This window comes from Podarcis bocagei, assembly GCF_964188305.1.
Source record: "Podarcis bocagei genome assembly, chromosome: 13".
Classification (NCBI taxonomy): Eukaryota; Metazoa; Chordata; class Lepidosauria; order Squamata; family Lacertidae; genus Podarcis; species Podarcis bocagei.
This window is the reverse complement of record NC_138138.1, coordinates 55,550,353-55,574,395: the sequence shown is the minus strand read 5'-3', so window position 1 is coordinate 55,574,395 and position 24,043 is coordinate 55,550,353. Positions and strand designations below refer to the sequence as shown.

The window sequence follows — 24,043 nt, the reverse complement described above, 5'->3', positions numbered from 1 at the left end:
ACGAGGACCCTCACCCACGTTCGGGAGAAAAATTAGCTTGGAGTGTTGCGCCTTGATTGGCCGCAGGCGCTCCGGCCTTGCTTCCTCATTGGCTCACGGGGAAACGAAAAGGCGGGAGGAAGGCGGGGAGCCGCGGCTCCTCGAGAGCCCTGTGGCCAAGCCGCCGATTGGCCGAGAATCCACGCGGGCGGTGACAGCTCCGAACACCGATTGGCCCTTTCTGCGGGGAGGGGGCGTGCCCTCGGGCGGACCCGCCCTCCGCGCATATAAACCCCGAGCGCAGGGGGAGCTGGCCATCGCAGGAAAGCAGCGGGCGCGGAGCGCTCTCCCTCTGGCTAACTGCGGAGCTGCGCATGCGCTGGGGGCTTTGGGGCGGAGCGGACACGGAGAGAGAGAGAGAGAGATGAGTCTGTTCGTGCGCGCCGGGACCTGAAATTCCGGGGGAACTGCGCACGCGCGCCGGGCCTGCGCACGAGCGGCGAGCTCGACGGCGCAGGCGTAGGAGGGGCTCGCGCGGGGCGGGAGGAGGAGCCTCGGCAGCCTCGAGCTCAGTGTGCGGCGGGAGGCGGACGAGGAAGGAGCTCCCGGCCCGTTAACCCTTTCCCCGCCGCCTTCGCCGCCGCCTCCGCCAACCCATGCAAGGCATGATCGAGATGGCGGCGGACAAGGAGACCTTCTTAGTGCCGGCCCCGCCGCCGCCCCTCCTCAAACCCCCGCCCCGAGGAGGAGGGGGCGGGGCCGGAGGGGGGGACGTCCCCCTGGTGCAGCTGCGTCAGGGGGCCGCCCCGGCGGAGCTGCCCCAGGAGGACGCCCAGCCAGCAGCAGCAGCAGGAGGAGTTGCTCATAGGGGCCCCTCCTCCGCCAGGGTGAACCAGGGGCCCCAGGACCCTCAACCCTCCGCCCAGCGCAGACCCCCAGCCAAAGGAGGGGGTCCCTTCGCAGGAGCAGCGTCCGAGGAAGGGGAAGACAGCGTCTCCGAGCTGCAGCGGCCCCGCAACGGCTTCCAGCCCCCGCCCCACCACCAGCCCCGGGCCCCCGGCGGGGGCAAGAGGCGCAGCAGCTGCAACACCGGCGGCGGCGGAGGCTTCAAGCACCCGGCCTTCAAGCGCCGCCGGCGCGTCAACTCCGAGTGCGACCCGGTGCTGCCCTCCGAGTTCCTGCTGGGGGGCAACATCTTCGACCCCCTCAACCTCAACAGCCTGCTGGACGAAGACGTCAACCAGGCGGTCAACGCCGAGACCCCCAAGTCCTCGCCGCTGCCCGCCAAGGGACGGGACCCCGTGGAGATCCTCATCCCCAAGGACATCACCGACCCGCTGAGCCTCAACAACGCCCAGGAGGACCCCCCGGTGTTGGCGTCGCCCGTCAAGCCCGGGCGGAAGCGGCACCGACACCGGGGGGCGCAGAGGGGGGCGGCCGGGCTGGAAGGAAGCGGCGGCAAACCCCCGCTGCCCGCCTCGTGCAAAGCGTGCCAGAAGACGTGTAACGGGGCCACGCCGCAGCCCTATGAACTCAACACGGCCATCAACTGCCGGGACGAGGTGGTGTCGCCCCTGCTGCCGGCCGCAGGGGAGGCTCAGTCTGGGCAGCAGGCCTCTGGGGGCGCCACGCCGTCGGGCACTTCTGTGGCCTCCTGGACGGCCGGGGGCGGCGGCAGCAGCAGCAGCAGCCGCCACCACCGCAAGCGGCGCAGGACTAGTAGCAAGTCAGAGGGAGGAGGAGGAGGCCGGAATTCGGGGGCCTCCACGTCCGGCGAGCAGCCCTGCCGAAGCAGCCCGGACCGGGGGCACAGCATGCCGAGGGGCCGCCACCCTGTGGCTGCTTCTGGCCAGTCAGTCCGGCGCCAGCCGCCGCGCCACAAGTTCCAGTACGGCAACTACTGCAAGTACTACGGCTACCGCAACCCCAACTGCGAAGACCCTCGCCTGCGGGTGATGAAACCCGAGTGGTTCCAGGGCAAGGAGGTTCTGGACGTGGGCTGCAACGTGGGGCACCTCACCTTGAGCGTGGCCAAGAAGTGGGGGCCCGCCAGAATAGTGGGGGTGGACATTGACGGCGCCCTCATCCACTCGGCCCGCCAGAACATCCGGCACTACCTTTCGGAGGAGATGCAGCAGCGGGACCACGATGGTGGTGGCACCAGCAGCAGCAGCGAAGGGGCCAGGCGTGCCAAGAAAACCTTCCCGGCCTCCCTTATGGCCAGCCGAGGGCCCATCGCTGCACCGAGGGTACCCCAGGACGGGGTGGACGCCACGGTCTTCCCCAACAACGTGTTTTTTGTCAAGGTAAGGCGAGAGAGGAGACCTCCAAAATTATGATTTCTCAGCTCTAGGGAAGAGGTCTGAAAACCTGGCTTTTTCAGCTCTGCCTTTGAAGGTGCAACTTTAAAATACGCCAGTTTAGAGTTGATTTGGCACCAGTTGCCTTGTCACAGTTCCTTTCCCCAACATTCCTTAGAACTGCCCTTTCCCAGCATTCCCCAGTGCAACAAGAATCCTAGAATTGTGGGATTTGAAGATTTCACCAGGGGTCATCTAGCCCAACCCCCTGCAAGACAGCGGGGGGGGGGGCAGATTCGGGGGTGGGTTTCCACATGGCAGTTGCTTTCCTACATGTGCAGACATGCCGTGAAGGAATAAGGATGGGGAGGAGGCAGCGGCCACCTTTCGGAAGGGAGGAGCCAATGAGGCTTTTCCTTCTGACTGGGCGACCTCGGCAGAGTGACGCGATTGGCCCAATTGGGGTGGAAGGGTGGGACGATTAGGAGGGAACTTCCTGTCCAGGAGGAGGGGGAGTGGGTAAGATTGGACCAGGCATCTGGCTTAGCTGTTTGGGAACAGCAGAAAGGATTTTGCTTTGGGGAAAGCCAAAAGGCCCCACATAAACAACTGGGCCTTTGGGAGGATTTCGGGGTAAGGCAGGCAAGACCCAATACCCATGTGCTTCTTCCTTCTAAGGAGTAGTGGTTGTGGGGGTGTAGAACGTCTCCCCCCCCCCCCGGTTAATTGGGTCGTTAAGAACAATCACTCTTTGAGCCTGCAATAAATCCAGTTGCCAGGTCAGCTTCCATAGCACAGATCACCCTCTGAATTCTGGTTGCTCAAGGCCGCAGGAGGGGAAAGAGAGCTCTTCCGCTTTTGGGCTTCCTGTAATCATCTAATTGGCCCCTGTGAAAACAAGGTGGGTGGTCCACTGGCCTGATCCAACAAGCTGTTCTTGCGTTCATGCCCAGCGCAGTTTGGCGATTTAGTTCCCTTTCCCCTCTCTGTTGCTGATGGTGGCTTGCGATTTCCAACGGCTGACATTCAGACACATTGCTGCCTCTGACTGTGGATAATTGTGACAAGTAGCCATCGATAATAATAACAACAACAATAATAATAATAAATTTTATTTATATCCCGCCCTCCCCAGCCGAAGCCGGGCTCAGAGCGGCAAACAACACTAAAACGATAAAACATTCATTAAAAAATTAATTCCAATCAAATTAATGGCAGCCATTGGGCTAGAGGTTCTGTGAGGATTGCCAAAGAAGGGGTCAGGCTGTGCCTTGGCCAAAGTCCTGGTGGAACAGCTCTGTCTTGCAGGCCCTGCGGAAAGATGTCAGGTCCTGCAGGGCCCTAGTCTCTTGTGACAGAGTGTTCCACCAGATCGGAGCTACAGCCGAAAAAGCCCTGGCTCTGGTTTAGGCCAGCCTAACCTCTCTGTGGTCCGGGGCCTCCAAGATGTTTTTGTTTGAAGACCGTAAGTTCCTCTGTGGGACATACCAGGAGAGGAGGTCCCATAGGTACGAGGGTCCTAGGCGTATAGGGCCTAGCCCTCTCCTCCATGAATTTGCCTAGTTCTCTTCTAAAGCCATCCAGGCTGGTGGCCATGTGGGAGGGAGTTCCGCAGTTTAACTTCAGTTCCTTGACTGGACCTGTTCGTTGAATGTTTCTCCAGGGATGGAGATGGTAGGGGAAAGGATATCCTGACAATTGCTTGGGTGTGTTTTTTTTTGGGGGGGTGCCTCCTTGTTACTCTTTTAATTTTGTCCCATTGAGCGCGCAATGGGACTTCCTGGGGAGGAAGGGAGTCCACGGTCACCCCTTGGCACCTCCAGTTGAAGGATCCTGGGCAGCAGGATGCCACAGTTGAGACACCCTTTACCCGGAGCCCGGCAGCGCTGGGTGGAACAGGCCACAAATCATGCGCATCTTAATGGCTTCTCCTGTGTAAACTGTTGGCATGACAGGGCCCCCTGGTGCCCGACGGCAGCCGTGTGGGAGAAAATGTACAGAGACGAGGATCCTTGGTTGTGTTGGCAGCGGGGTTGCAGTCAAGGTGAGGCCAGGAAGGCCTTCATGCAGAAATTGGGAGGGGAAGGACGCAGGAAAGGGAGAGCTCAGCTGAAGTCTCTCCCAGGCACCTTGTTCATAGGGCCAGCTTGATAAAGAAACCCTCCCCTGTGCTGTGGTGACTGCAGCCTGCCCTCAGCCTTTGATGCGCTGGGCTCAGAAGGGAGATCAAGTGTCGTCCCCACCTCATCTGGCCTAACAACAAGCCCAATTCCCCCGGAGCAAGGAGCTCTGTTGCAGCTGGGAGCTGAGCAGCCCTCTGGCACGTAGGTGGGCGGGCAGGATCCCTTGGCTGTCTCCTTCTGCAGCCAAGCTGCTGATTAGCTCTGCCCACTGGAAAGCTATACAGAGGTTGATTGGGGCTGGCTGGCTGGCTTCCCACCCACCCGACAGGTCCAGCGAGGGTGACCTGTGGAAGAGACACTTTCAACCCTGGAAAGCAGTGTGTGTGTGTGTGTGTAGTGGTCTGATTTTGGGGCCCTTGCAACTCTGGAAAAAATATTTCATACAGAAAAAATACAAAACTTCAGGTTACAGACGCTTCAGGTTACACACTCCGCTAACTCAGAAATAGTACCTTGGGTTAAGAACTTTGCTTCAGGATGAGAAGAGGAATCTCGTGGCAGCGGGAGGCCCCATTAGCTAAAGTGGTCTTCAGGTTAAGAACGGACCTCCAGAACGTATTAAGTTCATAATCCTAGGTACCACTGTATTATTATTGATTATTATTGTTGATTATTATTATTTATACCCCGCCCATCTGGCTGAGTTTCCCCAGCCACTCTGGGCAGCTCCCAATCGAGTGTTAAAAACAACACAGCATTAAACATTAAAAACTTCCCTGAACAGGGCTGCCTTCAGATGTCTTCTAAGCCTCAGATAGTTGTTTATTTCCTTGACATCTGATGGGAGGGTGGGCGCCGCCACCGAGAAGGCCCTCTGTCTATTTCCCTGCAACCTCACTTCTCGCAGGGAGGGAACGGCCAGAAGGCCCTCGGAGCTGGACCTCAGCATCCAGGTAGAACGATGGGGGTGGAGACGCTCCTTCAGGTATAAAGGACCGAGTTGTTGTTGTTATTATTACTACTATTGCTTATTAAATTTGTATACTGCCAAAGATCAGAGGGGCGGTTCACAACATAAAAAGACAAAATGAGAGCACAAAACACTATAAAATAAAAACAAGCCAATAAACTCCCCCCCCCAAACGTTTGTGATTAAAACCTCGCTGTGTTCCTGGCCCTCTTCCCTGTCCCAGCAGCAGCAGAAGAGTGGACTTGCTTAGACAATATTCACCCCCCTCTCTCTCTCTCTCTGAGTGAGGTTGCCCCTCTCTGCCAGGTCCAGGGCTAGTTCCAGAGCTATCTAGCCAAGGTGTTGGAAGTGGCTTAATGGTAGGCCACAGTGAGAATAGGACGCTGGACTACAGGGGACCACTTTGGCCTGAACCACCACGTTCTCCTTGTGTTCTTACGGGACTATTTTTTTAGGTTTGTTCGCTTGTTTTGCAGGGGGGGGGCACAGAATAGCACTTTCTTTCTTTTTTTATAAATATTTATTAGATTTTCACAAATTATAAAAACACACACAATACACAACACAACACACACACACACACACACAAACAAACAAGTATAATTTCAAATCCTTTCTTTCTTAAAACTTACTTCACCGACTTCCCCATACCTTCCCTTTCTGCATTCCAATTCCCAGATTTATTTCAGCAAATCCTCCCCCTTAATTTTATCTAATTTTTCCCTTTTCTTTTCTTTTACTTGATCTTTTGCAACTGTAATCCCTTACTTTCTATAACCGCAACATTTTAGCACTCATTAATTTTACAATATTTCTTAAGGTAAGTTTTAAATTTCTTCCAATCTTCTTCCGCCGTCTCTTTCCCCTGGTCACGGATTCTGCCAGTCATTTCAGCCAGTCCCATGTAGTCTATCACCTTCATCTGCCATTCTTCCAGAGTGGGTAGATCTTGTGTCTTCCAATACTTTGCGATAAGTATTCTTGCTGCTGTTGTAGCATACATAAAAAATGTTCTATCTTTCTTTGACACCAATTGGCCGACAATGCCCAGGAGAAAGGCCTCTGGTTTCTTAGGGAAAGTACATTTAAGTACCTTTTTCATTTCATTATATATCATTTCCCAGAAGGCCTTAATCTTCGGGCACGTCCACCAAAGGTGAAAAAAAGTACCTTCAGTTTCTTTACATTTCCAACACTTATTATCAGGCAAATGGTAGATTTTTGCAAGCTTGACTGGGGCAGAATAGCACTTTCTCCCCTGCTACCCATGTTCTGATGCGGGTGGCGCTGTGGGTTAAACCACTGAGACCAGGGCTTGCCTATCGGAAGGTCAGCGGTTTGAATCCCTGCAATGACGGGGTGAGCTCCCGTTGCTCGTTCCCTGCTCCTGCCAACCTAGCAGTTTGAAAGCACACCAGTGCAAGTAGATAAATAGGTACCACTCCGGCGGGAAGGTGAACGGCGTTTCCATGCGCTGCTCTGGTTCGCCAGAAGCGGCTTAGTCCTGCTGGCCACATGACCCGGAAGCTGTATGCCGGCTCCCTCGGCCAGTAAAGCGAGATGAGCGCCGCAACCCCAGAGTCGGTCACGAATGGACCTAATGGTCAGGGGTCCCTTTACCTTTACCCATGTTCTGGAGTCTGGTTTTTTGCTCGGCTGAGGAGCGGCTGTGGCCTTGCTACACTTCTCCTGTTGGGAGAGCTTGCCTTAGACTTTCAACATGTGCAGGGGCGTTTCTGCAAGGAGACCAGCTCTCTTATTTTTATTCATTTTGGTGAGGGATGGGGCAGGTTGCATTTGGACTGCGCTGGGTAGGGGGCGCCAACGTGGGCCGCCCTTTGGGTAGCGGAATGTGCACCTAATGGATTAGTCTTCAGCTGGCCTTCTCTAATGGATCTCCCTCCCTACTTTTTCTCTTCCACACTCCCCCTTGCAGGGCAACTACGTGCTGGAGCAGGATGAGCTGCTGGAGGCCCAGAAGCCCGAGTATGACGTGATCCTGTGCCTCAGCCTCACCAAGTGGGTGCACCTCAACTGGGGCGACGAGGGCCTCAAGCGCCTCTTCAAGCGGTTCTACCGCCACCTGCACCCGGGCGGAATCCTGATCCTCGAACCCCAGGCCTGGTCCTCCTATGGCAAGAGGAAGAACCTGACGGTGAGCCCAGAGGTTTGCAGCTGGGCTGGGGGGGGGGTGGAGAGCTTGGCTTCCTCTGCCTCCTCATCTCTTGTACAGCCATGTTGTTGTTTAGTCGTTTAGTTGTGTCCGCCTCTTCGTGACCCCCTGGACCAGAGCACGCCAGGCCCTCCTGTCTTCCAACGCCTCCCGCAGTTTGGTCAAACTCATGCTGGTAGCTTCGAGAACACTGTCCCACCATCTCGTCCTCCGTCGCCCCCTTCTCCTTCTGCCCTCCATCTTCCCCAACATCAGGGTCTTTTCCAGGGAGTCTTCTCTTCCCCTGAGGTGGCCAAAGTCTTGGAGCCTCAGCTTCAGGATCTGTCCTCCCAGTGAGTACTCAGGGCTGATTTCCTTCAGAATGGAGAGGTTGGATCTTCTTGCAGTCCATGGGACTCTCAAGAGTCTCCTCCAGCGCCAGAATTCAAAACCATCCATTCTTCAGTGATCAGCCTTCTTTATGGTCCAGCTCTCACTTCCGTACATCACTACTGGGAAGACCAGAGCTTTAACTATACAGCCATACCTCGTGTTAAATGTGCTTCAGGTTGAGCGCTTTCGGGTTGCACTCCGCGGCAACCCGGAAGTAACGGAGCTCATTACTTCTGGGTTTTGCTGCTTGCGCATGCGCAGACAGTCAAAATGACGTCACACGCAAAAGCTGAGAATCACCAGACGCGCAGTCACTGGTTGCATTCGCTTCTGGGTGCAAACGGGGCTCTGGAACAGATCCTGTTTGTATCCAGAGGTGCCACTGTATGTGGCATAACCCACGCATACCTGTGGGATATAAATAACAACAAAACTTAATTATTATTGTAGGCAGGTGGCTTAGTGTGGCCAGTTCCTAGTGGGGCAGTCGGGCCCTCCTTGAGACACAGGCCTGTCTGCCATGTGGCCCAGGGAAATCACAGCAGCATTGGGTCCAGTGGATCTGTGCGTCTGGCTGTTAACCAGAAGGTTGGTGGTTCGAGCCCACCCAGGGGTGGCTGCGGGCAGGATTCTGCAGTGCAAAGGGGCTGGCCGAAATGAGCCTCCGGATCCCTTTTAATTCTACGATTTTAGGACTCAAGTCCTGAAATTGCAAGCGACTTCCAAGGGCCATCCACTCCTACTTCCTGCAATGCAGTAATCGCAGCTAAAGCATCCTTGGCAGGCAGCCCCCCTGCCCCAACCCCTGCTTATAAACCTACGAAGGAGAGCGCGCCATCTTCCGAGGGCATCATCATCATTTTTAATTTGTATACCGCCTTTCTATCTTGCAACACTCAAGGCGGTTTACAAGTCGAAGAAAGAAAAAACGTACATCTTATAGCAATCTGATGCAATACAAAAATGTGGTAATAAAACGTAACTTTAAAATAGGCAACCTCCATCAAAAAAGTAACATTCAACGGTCATTGGAATAGTATAAAATAATAATATCAACATATAAAAGTTATATGTTCAACAGAAACCCACTCAACAGTTACAATAATATCTAAACTATAATCAATAAAACAATACAATACACATTGAGAAGTAGAGGGTGGAGCAAGGCAGGTGGAAGGAGGCCTTGCCTGATGGAGTCTCTCCCCTCGCAGTTCTTCCTCCAGGAACAGCTCCCAGAAAGTTCTTCCTGCTGTTTAGGTGGAACCCCCTTTCCCATCCTTCGGGTCTGTTGCTTTGGGGTCCCCCACCCCTTCCAGGGCAGCAGAAAGCAAGCTTGCTGCACCGTCCACGTGACGGCCCTTCAGATATCTGAAGATGGCTCTCACATCACCGTATCGCTCCTACTCGGAAGGCCTTGCTGCAGTTCGGCAGCCCAGGCCAAAATGGCCAGCTGTGCCTGTTCGAAGATGCCAGAGAGAAATAAAGATAGCAGGGAGGAGAGAGGCAGAGGTGGGCTCAAGAGAGCAGCCAACTTGGGGGGGGGTTAGTGATCACAGTGCCCAACAGGCACAGGTCTCCAAGCTTAACTACCGTATTTTTCACTCTGTAAGACGCACCAGACCACAAGACGCACCTAGTTTTTGAAGGAGGAAAACAAGAAAAAAAATATTCTGACTCTCAGAAGCCAGAACAGCAAGAGGGATCGCTGTGCAGCGAAAGCAGCGATCCCTCTTGCTGTTCTGGCTTCTGGGATAGCTGCGCAGCCTGCCTTCGCCCCATAAGACGCACACACATTCCCCCTTACTTTTTAGGTGGGAAAAAGTGAGTCTTGTAGAGAAAAAAATAAGGTACGTGCCAGTTGCCCCAGGGCCAAGTGACCAGGCGAGATTGACGTGGCACAATCCCTTCCCGCTGCGAAGTTCCTCTTCCCTGCTCCATTTTTGGCTCCATTTTGCGGTCAGGATCCCAACACAGGAGCAAGGAAGCAGCTTTGGACTTTTCTGCATTCACGGCAGGCCCTTCCTCATGCCATACGAAACGAGGGCTGCCAGGGTCCAGTTCTGCTGTGTCACCCCAAACGTGTTCAGAGCCAGTTGTGTTTTCTGTTTGAGTAAAGGGCCAGAGCACTCTGCGCATGCTTGGGGCTCCCCACTGTTAACGGAGAAATCTGAGGGCTCCCTTGGACAAAAAACAAGGACACCAGCCAGGAATCCCAGAGCAAAACAGCAGCCAGTCGGCTTGGTCTTGATTGAAGACTGTCGCGACAGGACTCCCACCTGCCACCAGGTAGAACAAGATGGAAGCCCCGAACAAAAGAGAACCCAAACTTTTACTAGCTGCTCATCCCCATGTTACACCCCCCCAAAAAACACGATATCACTCATACATCATGAAAGAGGAGGTCTGGTGGCAGTAATCTGAGCATCCTGGACCCTGCCCCATGGTTCCCCTTGCCCTCCGCCAAACACCCATCAAGTGTAAGAAAAGAGATATTTACATTTTCCTGTTTCCCAGCCAAGCTAATCACACCCTTTTGTCTTCACCTGGGTTTGTTACTTCTGGAATGGCTACCTGTCTGGCACTCAGGTATCAGGAGGCCAGGAATTATCACTCAGGCAGAGGGGCTGCTGAGGAGCTGAGCTCACGTGTCTAGATGAATTTCTGAAGTTTTCCCAGTGAGCCAGTACATAGATACATCGATCAGTGAATTCTTACATTTGGTGTTGTGCAGCAAAGGCCCTTTGAATAGATAGGAAGAAACTGTGATGAAGTATTTTGTGGGGACAAATCACAAAAGTCCCAAAGTGATTGTGCTGGTTTTGGTAGTGGGCTGCATGTGCCTGATATCTGCTGGAGGGGCAACCCCCAACCACCTATACATAAATCCCTGCAACATCACCTACTGCATCATACAGTCGTACGCTGCGGCCGCTGCTGGCACTGATTTCTTCTCCGCCCTCCTTTCCCAGGAAACAATATGCAGGCATTACTACCGGATCAAGCTGAAACCAGACCAGTTCCCCTCTTACCTGACTTCGCCGGAAGTGGGCTTCTGCAGCTACGAATTGGTGGCCACACCCAGGAACACATCAAAAGGTATCAAGCCTCTGAATTCAACCTCTGGGTGGGGGCGGGAAGAAGGGGAGCCCCACCTCACGGCGAGGGTCTAGAGGGGTGAAGTTTTCAGCCTTCAGTTGTGCTGCCCTGAGAACCTCTTAAATCCTGGGCTAGGCTTGGCTCTGAGCTGAATTGCAACAGGCCCTGAGAGTTTTCAAAAAAGAGAGAGAAATGGAGGGAGGGTCTAGATTGTGAGATTGGACAGAATGGAAGCAGACAATCTGCATTTTGGGGGCGTGGAGGGTAGCCACTGGAATACAGTGGTACCTCGGGTTACATACACTTCAGGTTACATACGCTTCAGGTTACAGACTCCGCTAACCCAGAAATAGTGCTTCAGGTTAAGAACTTTGCTTCAGGATGAGAACAGAAATCGTGCTCCGGCGGCGCTGCAGCAGCAGGAGGCCCCATTAGCTAAAGTGGTGCTTCAGGTTAAGAGCAGTTTCAGGTTAAGAACAGACCTCCGGAACGAATTAAGTACTTAACCCGAGGTACCACTGTATTACCCTGCAATGAAACCCAACCCGTTACGCAGTGGCAGTTTGCACAGCCCACTAAGGAAGCGAATGGCGCAGCCGAGTTCAAAACGGTAGCAATTAATTGCACGTCCGTTCAGAGCCCAGTTAAAACTTAATGGGTTCGATTCGACAAAATGGATGGATGAGCTTCATCCAATGAAAGCAGCTTTCCAAAGTCTTGATAAGCCGCTGACATCTCCAGAGGCCATGGAGTTAATTCCACTGCCCTCCATGTGGGGGCAGCACTCCACCCCCTTTGGGAACCACTGCTCTAGAGGCCCCTTTTCCAGGCTTCCTGGGGGTTTTCAAGGGGTGGGGGGCTTCTCGACGCACCCTCTGGCTCCTCCTTAACTCTTCTCCTCTTCCCCGCAGGATTCCAGCGACCCATCTATCTCTTCCACAAGGCCGGCCCTGGCGCCCACTGAGAGCGTCTCTGCCGCCGACGCCTCGCCCCCTCCTTTTCGAATCAGCCACTTGCTGGGGCTGGGGGGGGCTAACGCGACCCCCCCACGGATGAATGTTGGACACTTTGCTGGCAGGAGGGGAGAGCCTTTCCCTCCCAGCCAGGACGGAGCAAGCCAGACTTCAAAGACCGTCAGAGACTGCAGTGGGGCAGCGGAGATTCGCCCTGAAGCAGGACCTTGACTACTGTTATGGGGTGGGGGGGGGGGGTTGAGAGGTTATAGGGTGCACTCCAGGGGGGTGGCGTTTGCACCGAGGTGTCGTTTTCTTAGTCCCCGGAGCGGGGGGGTGTGCGTGGGCTGCAGCTCCCCCCCAATATGTCATGTGCTCAGCTCCCTGTCGCTCAAGCCAACAGTTTAGCAACATCTGGGGGGGAAGAGGCAGGGTGGGCAGCTGGGAGATCGGATGGCTGGGAGTTTTAGCACAGCAGCAGAAGTTATTTCTCTGTCCCTTTTGCCATTGCCTGTTCAAGAGGCGTCCACGGCCCAGCAAGCGCCTTCTGGGCGTTGCTATGCTACAACCCCCATCAGCACCTCAGCCAGGGAGAGAGAATTCAAAAGCTGGTGGAGAAAGGGGTTAGCTGCGTCCGATCGTCCCTTGATAGCTTCAGGTTGGGTTGGAAGAACAGGGAAACCCAGCCTTTTGCTGCTGCTTCCACCCACCTCCTGCAAAGGGTGTTTTAACATCTGTATTGGGGAGCAGAGGGGGGCTTCCCTGCCTTGGCCAGCAGCAGATGTTCGAGGCCTCCCCCCTCCCTAGTCCCTGGGGCAACGAGGATTCTGCCCCCACACAGCCAGCAGGAAGACGCATGCCTGGATTGCGGCCATATCCTGCCCATCTTCGTCAAGTCTGATGCCTTCAGCCCTTGCGTGTGACGGGGAGACGACTCTTAACAAAAACATCTTGTTTCCCACAAAGAAAACACCACCTTTCTGGGGAGCCTTTCTGCCTTTTTTTGGGGGGGTATATCTGAAGGGGACCCCTTCTCTGGAGTTCTTTCTTTAAAAAAAAAAAGTTGATTCTATATATAAATAAAAGCCTACAGATTATTACCAATCTATGTGTTTTGTGTGCAGGTTGGGCCAAACTCCACATTCGGGGAAAGAGGGTCTGAGCGGTTTTTTAAAAGAGACTCTGGGGCGGCTATTGGCGTTCTGGCGAAGACACGCCACCCTGTTGATCAATAACTGGGAGACTGGAGAGGACATGCGCTTCCAGTTAAGTTTTATGTATGAAAAGCGAACTCTGGTGCAAAAGGGAGTCCTGTTTGAATAAATAGTCCTGCGCCACACGGCAGTCTTGAGTCCAGTTTTGGGGGACAGACTGGCCATCATCACCTAAGGCCCTTTTAACTGTCCCACTGGCGCAGCTTCCGGTACATGAAGAAAGTGGTGGCTGGGTCCCGAGTTCGAGGTTGCAGCTTCAGAGGGGGCAGACCCTCCACCTCCAGGAACGGGCTCTCCGTGAACAGCTGCTCCGGGTCATAGAAGGCCAGGAGGTCAGGGCCTGTGCAGTCCAGTTCCTAGCAGAGAAGAGACGGGACAGTTGCTTAGGAGGGAAAGTCCTTAATGAAGTGTGATGTTAAAAGTCCGTAATGAAGCACGATGTCATCCAATGCTTTTACCAACTGCACTGGCTCCCGGTGGAGTACAGGGTCAGGCTTAAGGTGCTGGCTTTGACCTTTAAAGGACCCACGTACCTACGGGACTGCCTCTCCTGGTATGCCCCACGGAGAACCTTAAGGTCCACAAATGACAACATTTTGGAGGTCCCAGGTCGCAAGGTGGTTAGATTGGTCTCAACTAGGACCAGGGCCTTTTCAGCACTGGCCCCCAGCATGGTGGAACGCTCTGTCACAAGAGACTAGGGCCCTGCGGGACTTGACATCTTTCCGCAGAGCCTGCAAGACAGAGCTGTTCCGCCTGGCCTTTGGTTTGGACTCAGTCTGACCATTATGTTTCCCTCCCCATATGGTCTTGATTTATCAGCTATTTTAAAATGAGGCTGCATTTTAAATTGCATTTTAACCTGTATTTTAAATTGGTGTTTTTTTCCCTTCCCCTATTACGTTTTTACTATGATTTATTGGTGTTAGCTGCCCTGAGCCCGGCTCTGGCCGGGGAGGGCGGGGTATAAATAAAAATTATTATTATTATTATTAAACTGTGGAACCCCCTCCTGCAGGAGGCCGTGAGGGACTCCAACAGACATCCGCTCCAACCCCTGCAATTCAGGATCACCAACCATTTGCAACCTTAGCTTTGCAAATGTGCTGGCAATCTTATTGCAGCACCGCTAGGAGGACTTCGAAGGAGGATTAGACAAATTATTGGAAGGAGAGAGCTGTCGTCAGTAGTGTCAGTAGGCAGTCATCCTTGTGAACACCGGTTGCAGGAAACCACAGGAGGGGGAAGTGTGCTCCCACGCTGGAATCCTGCCTGTGGCTTTTCCAAAAGAGCCATCTGGTGTTGGCCACTCTTGAGAACAAGGTGCTTGCTGTTAGAAGACCTCCGAAGGCAGTCCTGTTTAGGGAAGCTTTTAATGTTTGATGTATTACTGTACAGTGGTGCCTCGCAAGGCGAAATTAATCCGTTCCGCGAGTCTCTTCGTCTAGCGGTTTCTTCGTCTTGCGAAGCAACCCGATTAGCGCTATTAGCGGTTTAGCGGCTATTAAAGGCTTAGCGGATTAGCGGCTAAAAGGCTATTAGCGGCTTAGAAAAAGGGGGGGAAGCGGGAAAAAAACCGGAACACTTGCAAGACGTTTTCGTCTTGCGAAGAAAGCCTATAGGGAAATTCGTCTTGCGAAGCAGCTCAAAAACGGAAAACCCTTTCGTCTAGCTGGTTTTCCGTCTTGCGAGGCATTCGTCTTGCGGGGCACCACTGTATTTTAATATTTGGTTGGAAGCCGCCCAGAGTGGCTGGGGAAGTCCAGCCAGGTGAGCGGGGTATAAATAAAAAATTATTATGATCTTAAGGGCGCTCCTTCCCGTCTTCCACAGGACATCACTCGGCACATTCACCCCCGTTGCTGGACCTACAGCTTGGAGAGACGCTCGTAACACTGGTGTAAACCCATTGGACCGTTGCTTGACACCCCACCTGCTATTTCCAAATTTGGGGGGGGTGGGGTTAAAGTCACCTGTCTCGATGAAAAAGTATATGATGTCTGACATGATTGAGAATCGTGGACTCAGGGACGGAGAATTATAAAGCGTCAAAATAGTGCCTGGAGGTGGTTGGAGGATGGATGGCGGCTAACAGATTGAGGTTGAATCCTGACAAGACAGAAGTACTGTTTTGGGAGGACGGGGCGGTCAGGTGTGGGGGACTCCCTGGTCCTGAATGGGGCAACTGTGCCCCTGAAGGACCAGGTGCACAGCCTGGGAGTCATTCTGGACTCACCGCTGTCCATGGAGGTGCAGGTTAACTCTGTGTCCAGGGCAGCTGTCTACCAGCTCCATCTGGGACGCAGGATGAGACCCTCCCTGCCCGCAGACTGTCTCACCAGAGTGGTGCATGCTCTGGTTATCTCCCGCTTGGACTACTGCCATGCGCTCTATGTGGGGCTACCTTTGAAGGTAACCCGGAAAATGCAATTAATCCAGAATGTGGCAGCTAGATTGGTCACTGGGACCACATAACACTGGTCCTGAGAGATCTGCATTGGCTCCCAGTATGTTTCCGAGCACAATTCAAAGTGTTGGTGCTGAACTTGAAAGCCCTAAACGGCCTCGGTCCAGTATACCTGAAGGAGCGTCTCCACCCCACATCGTTCTGCCCGGACACTGAGGTCCAGCTCCGAGGGCCTTCTGGCAGTTCCCTCCCTGCGAGAAGTGAGGTTACAGGGAACCTGGCACAGGGCCTTCTCGGTGGTGGCGCCCACCCTGTGGAACGCCCTCCCAGCAGAGGTGAAGGAAATAAGCAGCTATCTTCTCTTTAAAAGACATCTGAAGGCAGCCCTGTTCAGGGAAGTTTTTTCATATTTAACGCTGTACTGTTTTTAACACTTGATTGGGAGCTGCCCAGAGTGGCTGGGGAAACTCAGCCAGATGGGCGGGGTATAAATAATTATAATTATTATTATTATATGTGGAAAATATGGAAGCAACGAGGAGAGGCAGGACTGAGATGTGGAGATATGCTTCAGAGATCCAGACCATGGCGAGCTCCAAAAAATTAATAATTATAATTTGGACTAGAATTTGGTCTCTTTTATTTTAGTTTTTTATTTTAATTGGAGTATTATGATTGGATATATTAACTGGATGTTTTTTATTGGAAAATCAATAAAAATGGTTAAAAAAAATTAAAGTCACCTGTCTCCTCCAGCTCTGGGGACTCCTCAAGGCCACACCCCCCCTCCCCTGCTCACCTTCCTGGGTTCAGGTCGGGTCCGGACGAGGGCGAGTTTCTCCTGCACGGCTGAGCTGAGCAATTCAACTTCTGGCACTTCCAGGCTGACGAGGCCTTGATAGAGTTGTTGCTCCCGACGGATGTTCATACCTGCAAAAGGTGTGTCGGGAGAAAAGGCGAGGAGTTTATAAAACGAGGAATGGCATGGAGAAAATGGATGTAGAGAGAAGTTCTCATCCCTCTCGTCGCTCTAACCTGGGCCATCCCTGGAGCTGAATGTTCGAAGACGGACTAAAATTCATTATTTGTACCCCAGCCACTCTGGGCGGCTTCCGACAAAGATTAAAAGTGCCGTATTTTTCGCTCTATAAGACGCACTTTTTCCCTCCTAAAAAGTAAGGAGAAATGTGTGTGCGTCTTATGGAGCGAATACAGGCTGTGCAGCTATCCCAGAAGCCAGAACAGCAAGAGAGATCGCTGCTTTCACTGCGCAGAGATCCCTCTTGCTGTTCTAGCTTCTGGCTTAGCCCCTCTGTCCCTTCCCCCACCTCCCGGAAAAGCCCCCAAGAGCCGCGCTCCCTTTAAAGACGGGCTGCCCTTCTCCCCCCTCGGGAGAAAGCCTGGGACTCTGCTCAGAGCTCCCTTTAAAGAATTTTTTTTTTCTTGCATTCCCCCTCTAAAAACTAGGTGTGTCTTATGGAGCGAAAAATACGGTGCATCGAAAAGTTTATAAACTTCCCTAAATAGGGCTGCCTTCAGATGTCTTCTAAAAGTCAAATGGTTGTTTATTTCCTTGACATCTGGTGGGAGGGCATTCCATAGGGCAGGTGCCACCACCGAGAAGGCCCTCTGCCTGGTTCCCTGTAATTTGGCTTCTTGCAATGAGGGAACCGCCAGAAGGCCCTCGGAGCTGGACCTCAGTGTCCGGGCAGAACGATGGGGGTGGAGACACTCCTTCAGGTATACTGGACCGAGGCTGTTTATGCAGCTGGAATTAAGCCGCCTTGCTTCCTCCAGATGTGGAGGCAATCCTGGCCAGCGACCATTGATAACCCTCCTGAGGCAGGGAGTTCCATAGGTTAACCACGCGCTGCACAAAGAAGGGCTTTTTCTTTTTTAACCTCCCAACGCTCATCTCCCGATACTCACCCTCGCCAGCCCGGGCTTCCACAGCGCAGCGAGCGACGAAAGAGCGCTGCACCAGTTGTTCAGCCGCCTGCCGGGCATTAAAGCCCTGCTCCCGGACGGCGTGGACTTCTGCCACCAGGGCAAGAGTGCTGTGGGGAACGGGGCCGGCCAGCAGGTTGTGGGGCGGACACGATCCCTCTTCTGTCTCCTCCTCCTTCTCCTCCCCTGCCGGACTCAGGGAGGGCTCTCTCGCCAGCGTGATGGTGATGGGAGATTCTCCTGCACTGCTGTGGACCACCTCCACTCTGGGCTTGGGGGGGTTGAGGCTGACCGTCCGGACATCGTCTGACCAGGATCCCCGCCTCGCAGGAACGGCAACCTCCGTTTCAGGCTGCGGGGCATCTGAGGGGACCGGCCCGATGTCATCGGACTTGGATCCCAGCCTGAAACGAACCTGGAAAGGGACAGTCGAGATGGGGAAGAAGAGGTGAATTGTGAACAGCTTGCTAAAACGAGAAACGTCTTCCGCAGAAGAAAAGGCTCAGGGGGAAATCCAGGAGCAAATCCAGAAGACCAGGCATGTCCAAAGTCCATTTCGGGGGCCTAATCCGGCCTGCCGGTCAGTTTATTCCGGCCTCTGTGGCTGTTTATTTCCTGGGGCAAAATCCTAAAAGGCGGTCGACAACTCTAATCCTTAAAAAAGCTCCATAACTCAATAAGCTCAATAGCTTTGGGGGGGGGAATTGTAAAAAAAAGCTCAACAACTTCTTTTTTAAATATATTTTTATTATTGACACATAAACTGCGGGACAAGGATAACTGTGACTTTAAAGATGAATGGGAACCTTTTGCAAAGTATTTAAAGAAGCAAAGTGAACTGGACTCCTTGGCAGGCTTTGAATAAACACTCACAAACATTTTATAGATAATAATCAGTCAGATAAATGAAGGATTTATACAATTTTGTAACATGCAGAGAATAGCATCTATAGAGAAACCAGAGATTGGAACTGAGGGAAGTCAGGGGGCGGGCGGGGAGGGAGGGTTGTTTTATGGGGGGGAGGGGGGAATTAAGGATTATATGTTTTAAGATAATATGCTTTGTTTAAATTCCTAATAAAAATATTTTTTTTAAAAAAATATATTTTTATTAAACCATTTTAACGAAACAAATTATCGATCAAAATAACCAATAACATTTTCCCTCCTTCTCCCACCCTCTAAGGACTTCCCTCAGCTACCCTCTCTGATTTGTTTGCACATATTATTCTCTGCATGTTAAAGATTGTACATATCATTGCATTAACTGTCATATATTCTACTAATAGATTTGCGGATGTTTATTCAAAACCAGCCAAGGAGTCCAAATCCTTTTGTTGTTGAAACCTCAACAACTCTTCAATCCTTAAAAAAAAGGTCAACAACTTTGGTCGGCCCTCACACATGCTCACTTCATCAAATCTGGCCCTCTTTGGGGGAAAAAAAGTCCCTAAAAGCACCAGAACAACCTGTTCTGCGCAGCAAACACCTCAGGAAGACAGGAAAGCCAAGCCAAACCATGGAGGTCCATATACCTCAATACTGCTGACACTGACTGGCAGCACCTCTCCAGGGCCCCTCTCCCAGCCCTCTTTGGGGTGCAACGAGGGGCCTTCTGATACAGGGCAGATGCTCTCCCACTGAACTACATCCCTTGCCCTCTGGAGAGGGTGTGGGCGAGTCCTACCTCTGTGCCTTCCTGCATAAAGGTAAAGGGACCCCTGACCATTAGGTCCAGTCGTGGCCGACTCTGGGGTTGCAGCGCTCATCTCGCTTTACTGGCCAAGGGAGCCGGCGTACAGTTTCCGGGTCATGTGGCCAGCAGGACTAAGCCGCTTCTGGCGAACCAGAGCAGCGCACGGAAACGCCGTTTACTTTCCCGCCGGAGCAGTACCTATTTATCTACTTGCACTTTGATGTGCTTTTGAACTGCTAGGTTGGCAGGAGAAGGGACCGAGCAACGGGAGCTCACCCCGTCGCAGAGATTCAAACCGCCGACCTTCTGATCGGCAAGCCCTGGGCTCTGTGATTTAACCCACAGCGCCACCCGCGTCCCGCCGTCCTGCATAGATTTCCCAATTAATGGGAAATCTGGCGAGGGATTTGGTAGTTTCAAACCACCTCCTCTCCACTTTCCTCCTCATGCTCCCAGCTCCCACTTACCTGTCTACGGTGTGCTTTCCCCTGCTGGGGTCGCCGAAGGATCCCGCCCCCCGGCCTCCCCACACAAGCTCGCTCGGGGGTGAGCACCATCTCAGTCTCGGGGACCAAGCCTTGGGGAGTCGGGGGTGGGAGGGGCACGGGTGCAGCGCAAGGGAGGCTGTCTCTGTCATCGCTGCAGGTGAGAGTGGGGGCAGCAGCCATCATGGGACGAATGCAACCTGCAGATAAGAGAAAAGAGTATTCAAACCAGTGGTTTCCAATTTTTGAGGCCAGGTGGGGCCGACTCTACTGCCCCTTGGTTCGATAAACTCCCTACCCTATAAAAAAGCATTGTGCAGAACAGCTAAGGGAGAGAAGTAACGCAATGACTTTCAAAACACAATTAAATGCACAATTAATCCCACCGGCCCCCAGGGGGCGCTGCTGCACACTCTGGGAGCCAATGATGCAATATGTAAGCGGCAGCAGTGCAAACTTCCAGTAACCCGCCAGCAGAGGGCGCTGTTTCCAAACGTCTGCTCTGAGCAGACAGTCCCCCGCCTGGTGCTCTCCGCTTGTTTTGCACTAGGTTCTGGGGCTGATGGGAGTTGTAGTCCAAAACATCTGGATTTCACCAGGTTGTCCTAACTAAGCCCGAGAAGTGGTCTCTGCTTTTTTTTGGGGGGGGGGACATAGCAGAGGAGCTTCAGGAGGAAGAGATAAGCGCCCCTGTTTTTATTGCAAGGAGCCCACCCTCATGGATAGTTATGGAATTCACTGCCATAATAAATAATAATAATTTATTATTTCTACCCCGCCCACCTGGTAGTGATTGTCGCTTGTTTAGGGCACCAGAAAAGCAGGGACATGAGGAAAATGAGATTTTTATTTCTGCGAATTTGATATTGGTACTGCATCCCAGTATTCATCAAGGGGAAAATCAGGACTTCGTTAGACGATACGATAATCTTTATTGTCATTGTCCCATACAAAACAACAAAATTGAAAAAATCTACACCAGACATTCAAAAACCGACAAGCCTGTTATCCCAGCCTGGTTAACCCCCTAAAAACTCTGATATACCATAATTAAATACAATTTACTCCCATAGAGACTACCTTACACTGCGTTTAAAACCAAAATTTAGATAGAAACTTCCTAGCCCTCCACTCTACACCCATTTTACTGCTCTCTTTTTATTCCTTATCCCCACCTAAACCGGAGGCGGGTGGGGTGGACGGTGTCCTAACATTAAATAACACGAGGAAATCAGATCCAGCCAGGCGTTGCGCATGACATCCATGCATGCCCGTTTCAGCATACATGTAAGCCTTGGGCCATTTTGGAAAACAGCACTGATTTTAGTGTTTTGTTTTTATTTTGAATTACATATTGGGAGGGGGCGGGGAGCCTCACAGCATAATTTTTTTCGGTGCTTGCAAAAGTCTTAGTTCGGCCCTGGGTCGAATCCAGCTGCCGCAGTGATCTTTTGATGTTTTAAGGGGGGAGTATTTTGCAGGAGGGGACGCGGGTGGCGCTGTGGGTTAAACCGCAGAGCCTAGGACTTGCGGATCAGAGAGTCGGCAGTTCGAATCCCCGCAATGACGGGGTGAGCTTCCGTTGCTCGGTCCCTGCTCCTGCCAACCTAGCAGTTCGAAAGCACACCAGTGCAAGTAGATAAATAGGTACCACTCCGGCGGGAAGGGAAACGGCGTTTCCGTGCGCTGCTCTGGTTCGCCAGAAGCGGCTCAGTCATGCTGGCCACATGACCCGGAAGCTGGACGCCGGCTCCCTCGGCCAGTAAGGCGAGATGAGCGCCGCAACTCCAGAGTCGGCCACGACTGGACCTTTACCTTTTATTTTGCAGGATGTGGGACAAAAATCTACAGTTTGAACTGGATACGGAACAACTGATTGATTCAAAATTGGGAAAGGAGTACGACAAGGCTGTATATTGTCTCCCTGCTTATTTAACTGATATGCAGAATTCATCATGCGCAAGTTTAGTGTTTTGTTTTGTTTTTATTTTGAATTACATATTGGGAGGGGGCGGGGAGCCTCACAGCATAAATTTTTGCTGTGCTTGCAAAAGTCTTAGTCCGGCCCTGGGTGGAATCCGGATGCCGCAGGGATCTTTTGATGTTTTAAGGGGGGGAGTATTTTGCAGGATCCTGCCAGTTTGCAACCTCCCGCCTTTGCACATTTCCTGCAAAGCCCAAATTGCACATTGCACCCCTTTCCCCCTTGCACCCCACCTTCCCCCCCCCCAGTTTCCAACCCGGCCCCTTACCCCCTTTTATCTCCAAGCCCCTCCACTTCTCGGCTTCTCCCTCGTCTAAACTCCACTCTTTGCCTCCGGCGGGGAAGAACCTGGGGACGGTTGAAGCGGGCGGTGCAAAAGGAAGCGAGCAGCCTCGTTTTCGGTCCAAGATGGCGCCTGTCCTGAAAACGCTCTATCTAAACCCATGGAGAACGATAGAGTCGCGCGGCGCAGCAAGGCCCAGTCCGGCAATTCCCGCGGCGTAACACTCCCGCCCTCTATGGAAAGGTAGGAGGCTTTGCAAGCGTAACCTCCGAGGGGCGGGGCTGTGGGCGGGGCCGAGCGGGGGCTGGCGCGTAGCCTCGTTGTGAATCGAAGATGGCGGCCGAGCTGGGAGCGCTCTATATAGAGAATGAGCGGCGGGAAAGGGAGGGAGGGAGGCAAGAGCGGCCTTCTGGGTTAATTAAGGTGGTGCAGAAGCTGCGCCTGCGCATCAGGTTCTTTCTGAATGCAAGATGGCGGCCAAAAAAGACACAGCTCCGCGGGTTCGAAACCAGCTCTCGGCATAGATATTAATAATAACAAATAATTAATAATATTCATAGCTATTATTATAAAAGTAATTATTAATAATAATTTCAGGAGGCTCAGGAAACCGTTCTAGGTGTCCATTTGAATCCACTGCAACTTTTAAGTTCTATGATTCAGTGGTTCTAATTTTTATTTTTTTATTTTTTATTTTTTATTTTATTTTATTTTATTTTATTTTATTTTATTTTATTTTATTTTATTGAATCTGCAGTAGGTTTATTTTAAAAGCAAACAGAAACCCGACACTTAACCACTCCCTACCAAACCAATTTGACTTTAGGCTGCCCCATCCAAATCAGAAAGTGGTTTTTTTATTTTAAAAAATGTTGATTTCCCCCCCCCCCATCTTTTTCCAGAGGTACCACTGAGGCCGGTGGGAACATGCCCAGCAAGATTTAAAGATACCCCTGCATATATTTGTACCTTTCCGCGTATGAACCATTCCTTATTCAAGAGCGTTTGTAGTGAGATTTTATATATGTGCCATATATTATATGCAGCATAAGAACTGTAACAAGGCTGTAGTAAGAAAAACTAAAGAATAAATCAAAACAGGGTTTTGTTTCAAAACGGGAGGTTTTCAAAGAATATTTGAAAAATAGATATAGTAGTTTAAATTCTGTTGCAGCATTCGAGGAACTTCGGTAATAGTTGCAAGGCAGATAGAAGAAATTAGATATTATTTAGAAAAAGTTTAATTATGATAAAAGTGTGTATTGGCAACAAATAATACGAAATTGAAATATGGAATAGACGGGAGGTCGGGTCTTTAGTGTTAAGACCAATATATGTTTTATTATTTGTTAAGGAAATTATGTGTCTATGGTTATTCCTGTGTGTAATTTGGTATTTGTGTTCTTTTTTCTTTTTGCTGTATCAATAAAAATTTAAGAAGGAAAAAATGAAGAACTGTAATAAGGCTATCGGTGGAAAACCACTTGCCTTTTAATCTCCCCGGCCACGGAAAAACAAAACAAAATTCAAGAGGGGTTTGTGCTTTTAGCTATGACATGAGGAAATTTGTTGTCAATTTATTGCCTGGTGCAAGATTCTCTCCCTGGGGAAGCCAGTCTGCCACCCTCCAGATGTGTTGGACTACAACTCCCATCAGTGCTTTTCAGGGGCTGATGGGAGTTGTAGTCCAACACATCTGGAAGCCCCCCAGATTGGCATTTGAAGGACGAGGAGGTTAAGTCGGTTATGATTCACTGGGCCAAAGATTTTGGGTATAATATACAGCTGAGTGATTGGGTAAGATTATGGAAAGAAGGTTTAAAATTTACTGCATGCAATGCCCTAAAAGAAAATGTGATGAAAATGATTTATAGATGGTATATTACACCTGTTAAGTTAGCGAAAATGTATAAAGTCAGCAATAAATGTTGGAAATGTAAAGAAAAAGAGGGAACATTTTATCACATGTGGTGGGAATGTAAAAAGGTGAAATGATTCTGGGAGATGATATATAATGAGATGGAAAAAAAAATGTTGAAATATACATTTATAAAGAAACCA

At 51.6% G+C, this 24,043-nt stretch overlaps 2 protein-coding genes across 2 annotated transcripts; one reads left to right on the top strand and one right to left on the bottom strand.

The window, feature by feature from the left end:
• The first annotated feature begins 283 nt into the window (after positions 1–283).
• MEPCE (methylphosphate capping enzyme) lies at positions 284–13,070 on the top strand. The gene is made up of 4 exons (XM_081167864.1): positions 284–2,285; positions 7,309–7,527; positions 10,887–11,013; positions 11,925–13,070. Exons 1-4 carry the CDS (start codon positions 636–638, stop codon positions 11,975–11,977), a joined length of 2,049 nt encoding a protein of 682 aa, XP_081023990.1. The 5' UTR covers positions 284–635; the 3' UTR covers positions 11,978–13,070.
• Positions 13,071–13,221: 151 nt separating this feature from the next.
• Positions 13,222–22,127, bottom strand: PPP1R35 (protein phosphatase 1 regulatory subunit 35). The gene is made up of 5 exons (XM_081168143.1): positions 21,968–22,127; positions 19,698–19,915; positions 17,517–17,949; positions 16,387–16,517; positions 13,222–13,536 (listed from the first exon to the last, which is right to left on the bottom strand). Exons 2-5 carry the CDS (start codon positions 19,899–19,901, stop codon positions 13,363–13,365), a joined length of 942 nt encoding a protein of 313 aa, XP_081024269.1. The 5' UTR covers positions 19,902–19,915; positions 21,968–22,127; the 3' UTR covers positions 13,222–13,362.
• Positions 22,128–24,043: the final 1,916 nt, after the last annotated feature.

Coding starts and splice junctions, on each gene's coding strand:
- MEPCE (XM_081167864.1), top strand. CDS start 636: ATGCAAGGCATGATCGAGATGGCGGCGGACAAGGAGACCTTCTTAGTG. Junction 7,528..10,886: donor GCAAGAGGAAGAACCTGACG/GTGAGCCCAGAG, acceptor CTCCTTTCCCAG/GAAACAATATGCAGGCATTA. Junction 11,014..11,924: donor ACCCAGGAACACATCAAAAG/GTATCAAGCCTC, acceptor TCTTCCCCGCAG/GATTCCAGCGACCCATCTAT.
- PPP1R35 (XM_081168143.1), bottom strand. CDS start 19,901: ATGATGGCTGCTGCCCCCACTCTCACCTGCAGCGATGACAGAGACAGC. Junction 17,950..19,697: donor GGAAAGCACACCGTAGACAG/GTAAGTGGGAGC, acceptor GTCCCTTTCCAG/GTTCGTTTCAGGCTGGGATC. Junction 16,518..17,516: donor GGAAGCCCGGGCTGGCGAGG/GTGAGTATCGGG, acceptor CACCTTTTGCAG/GTATGAACATCCGTCGGGAG.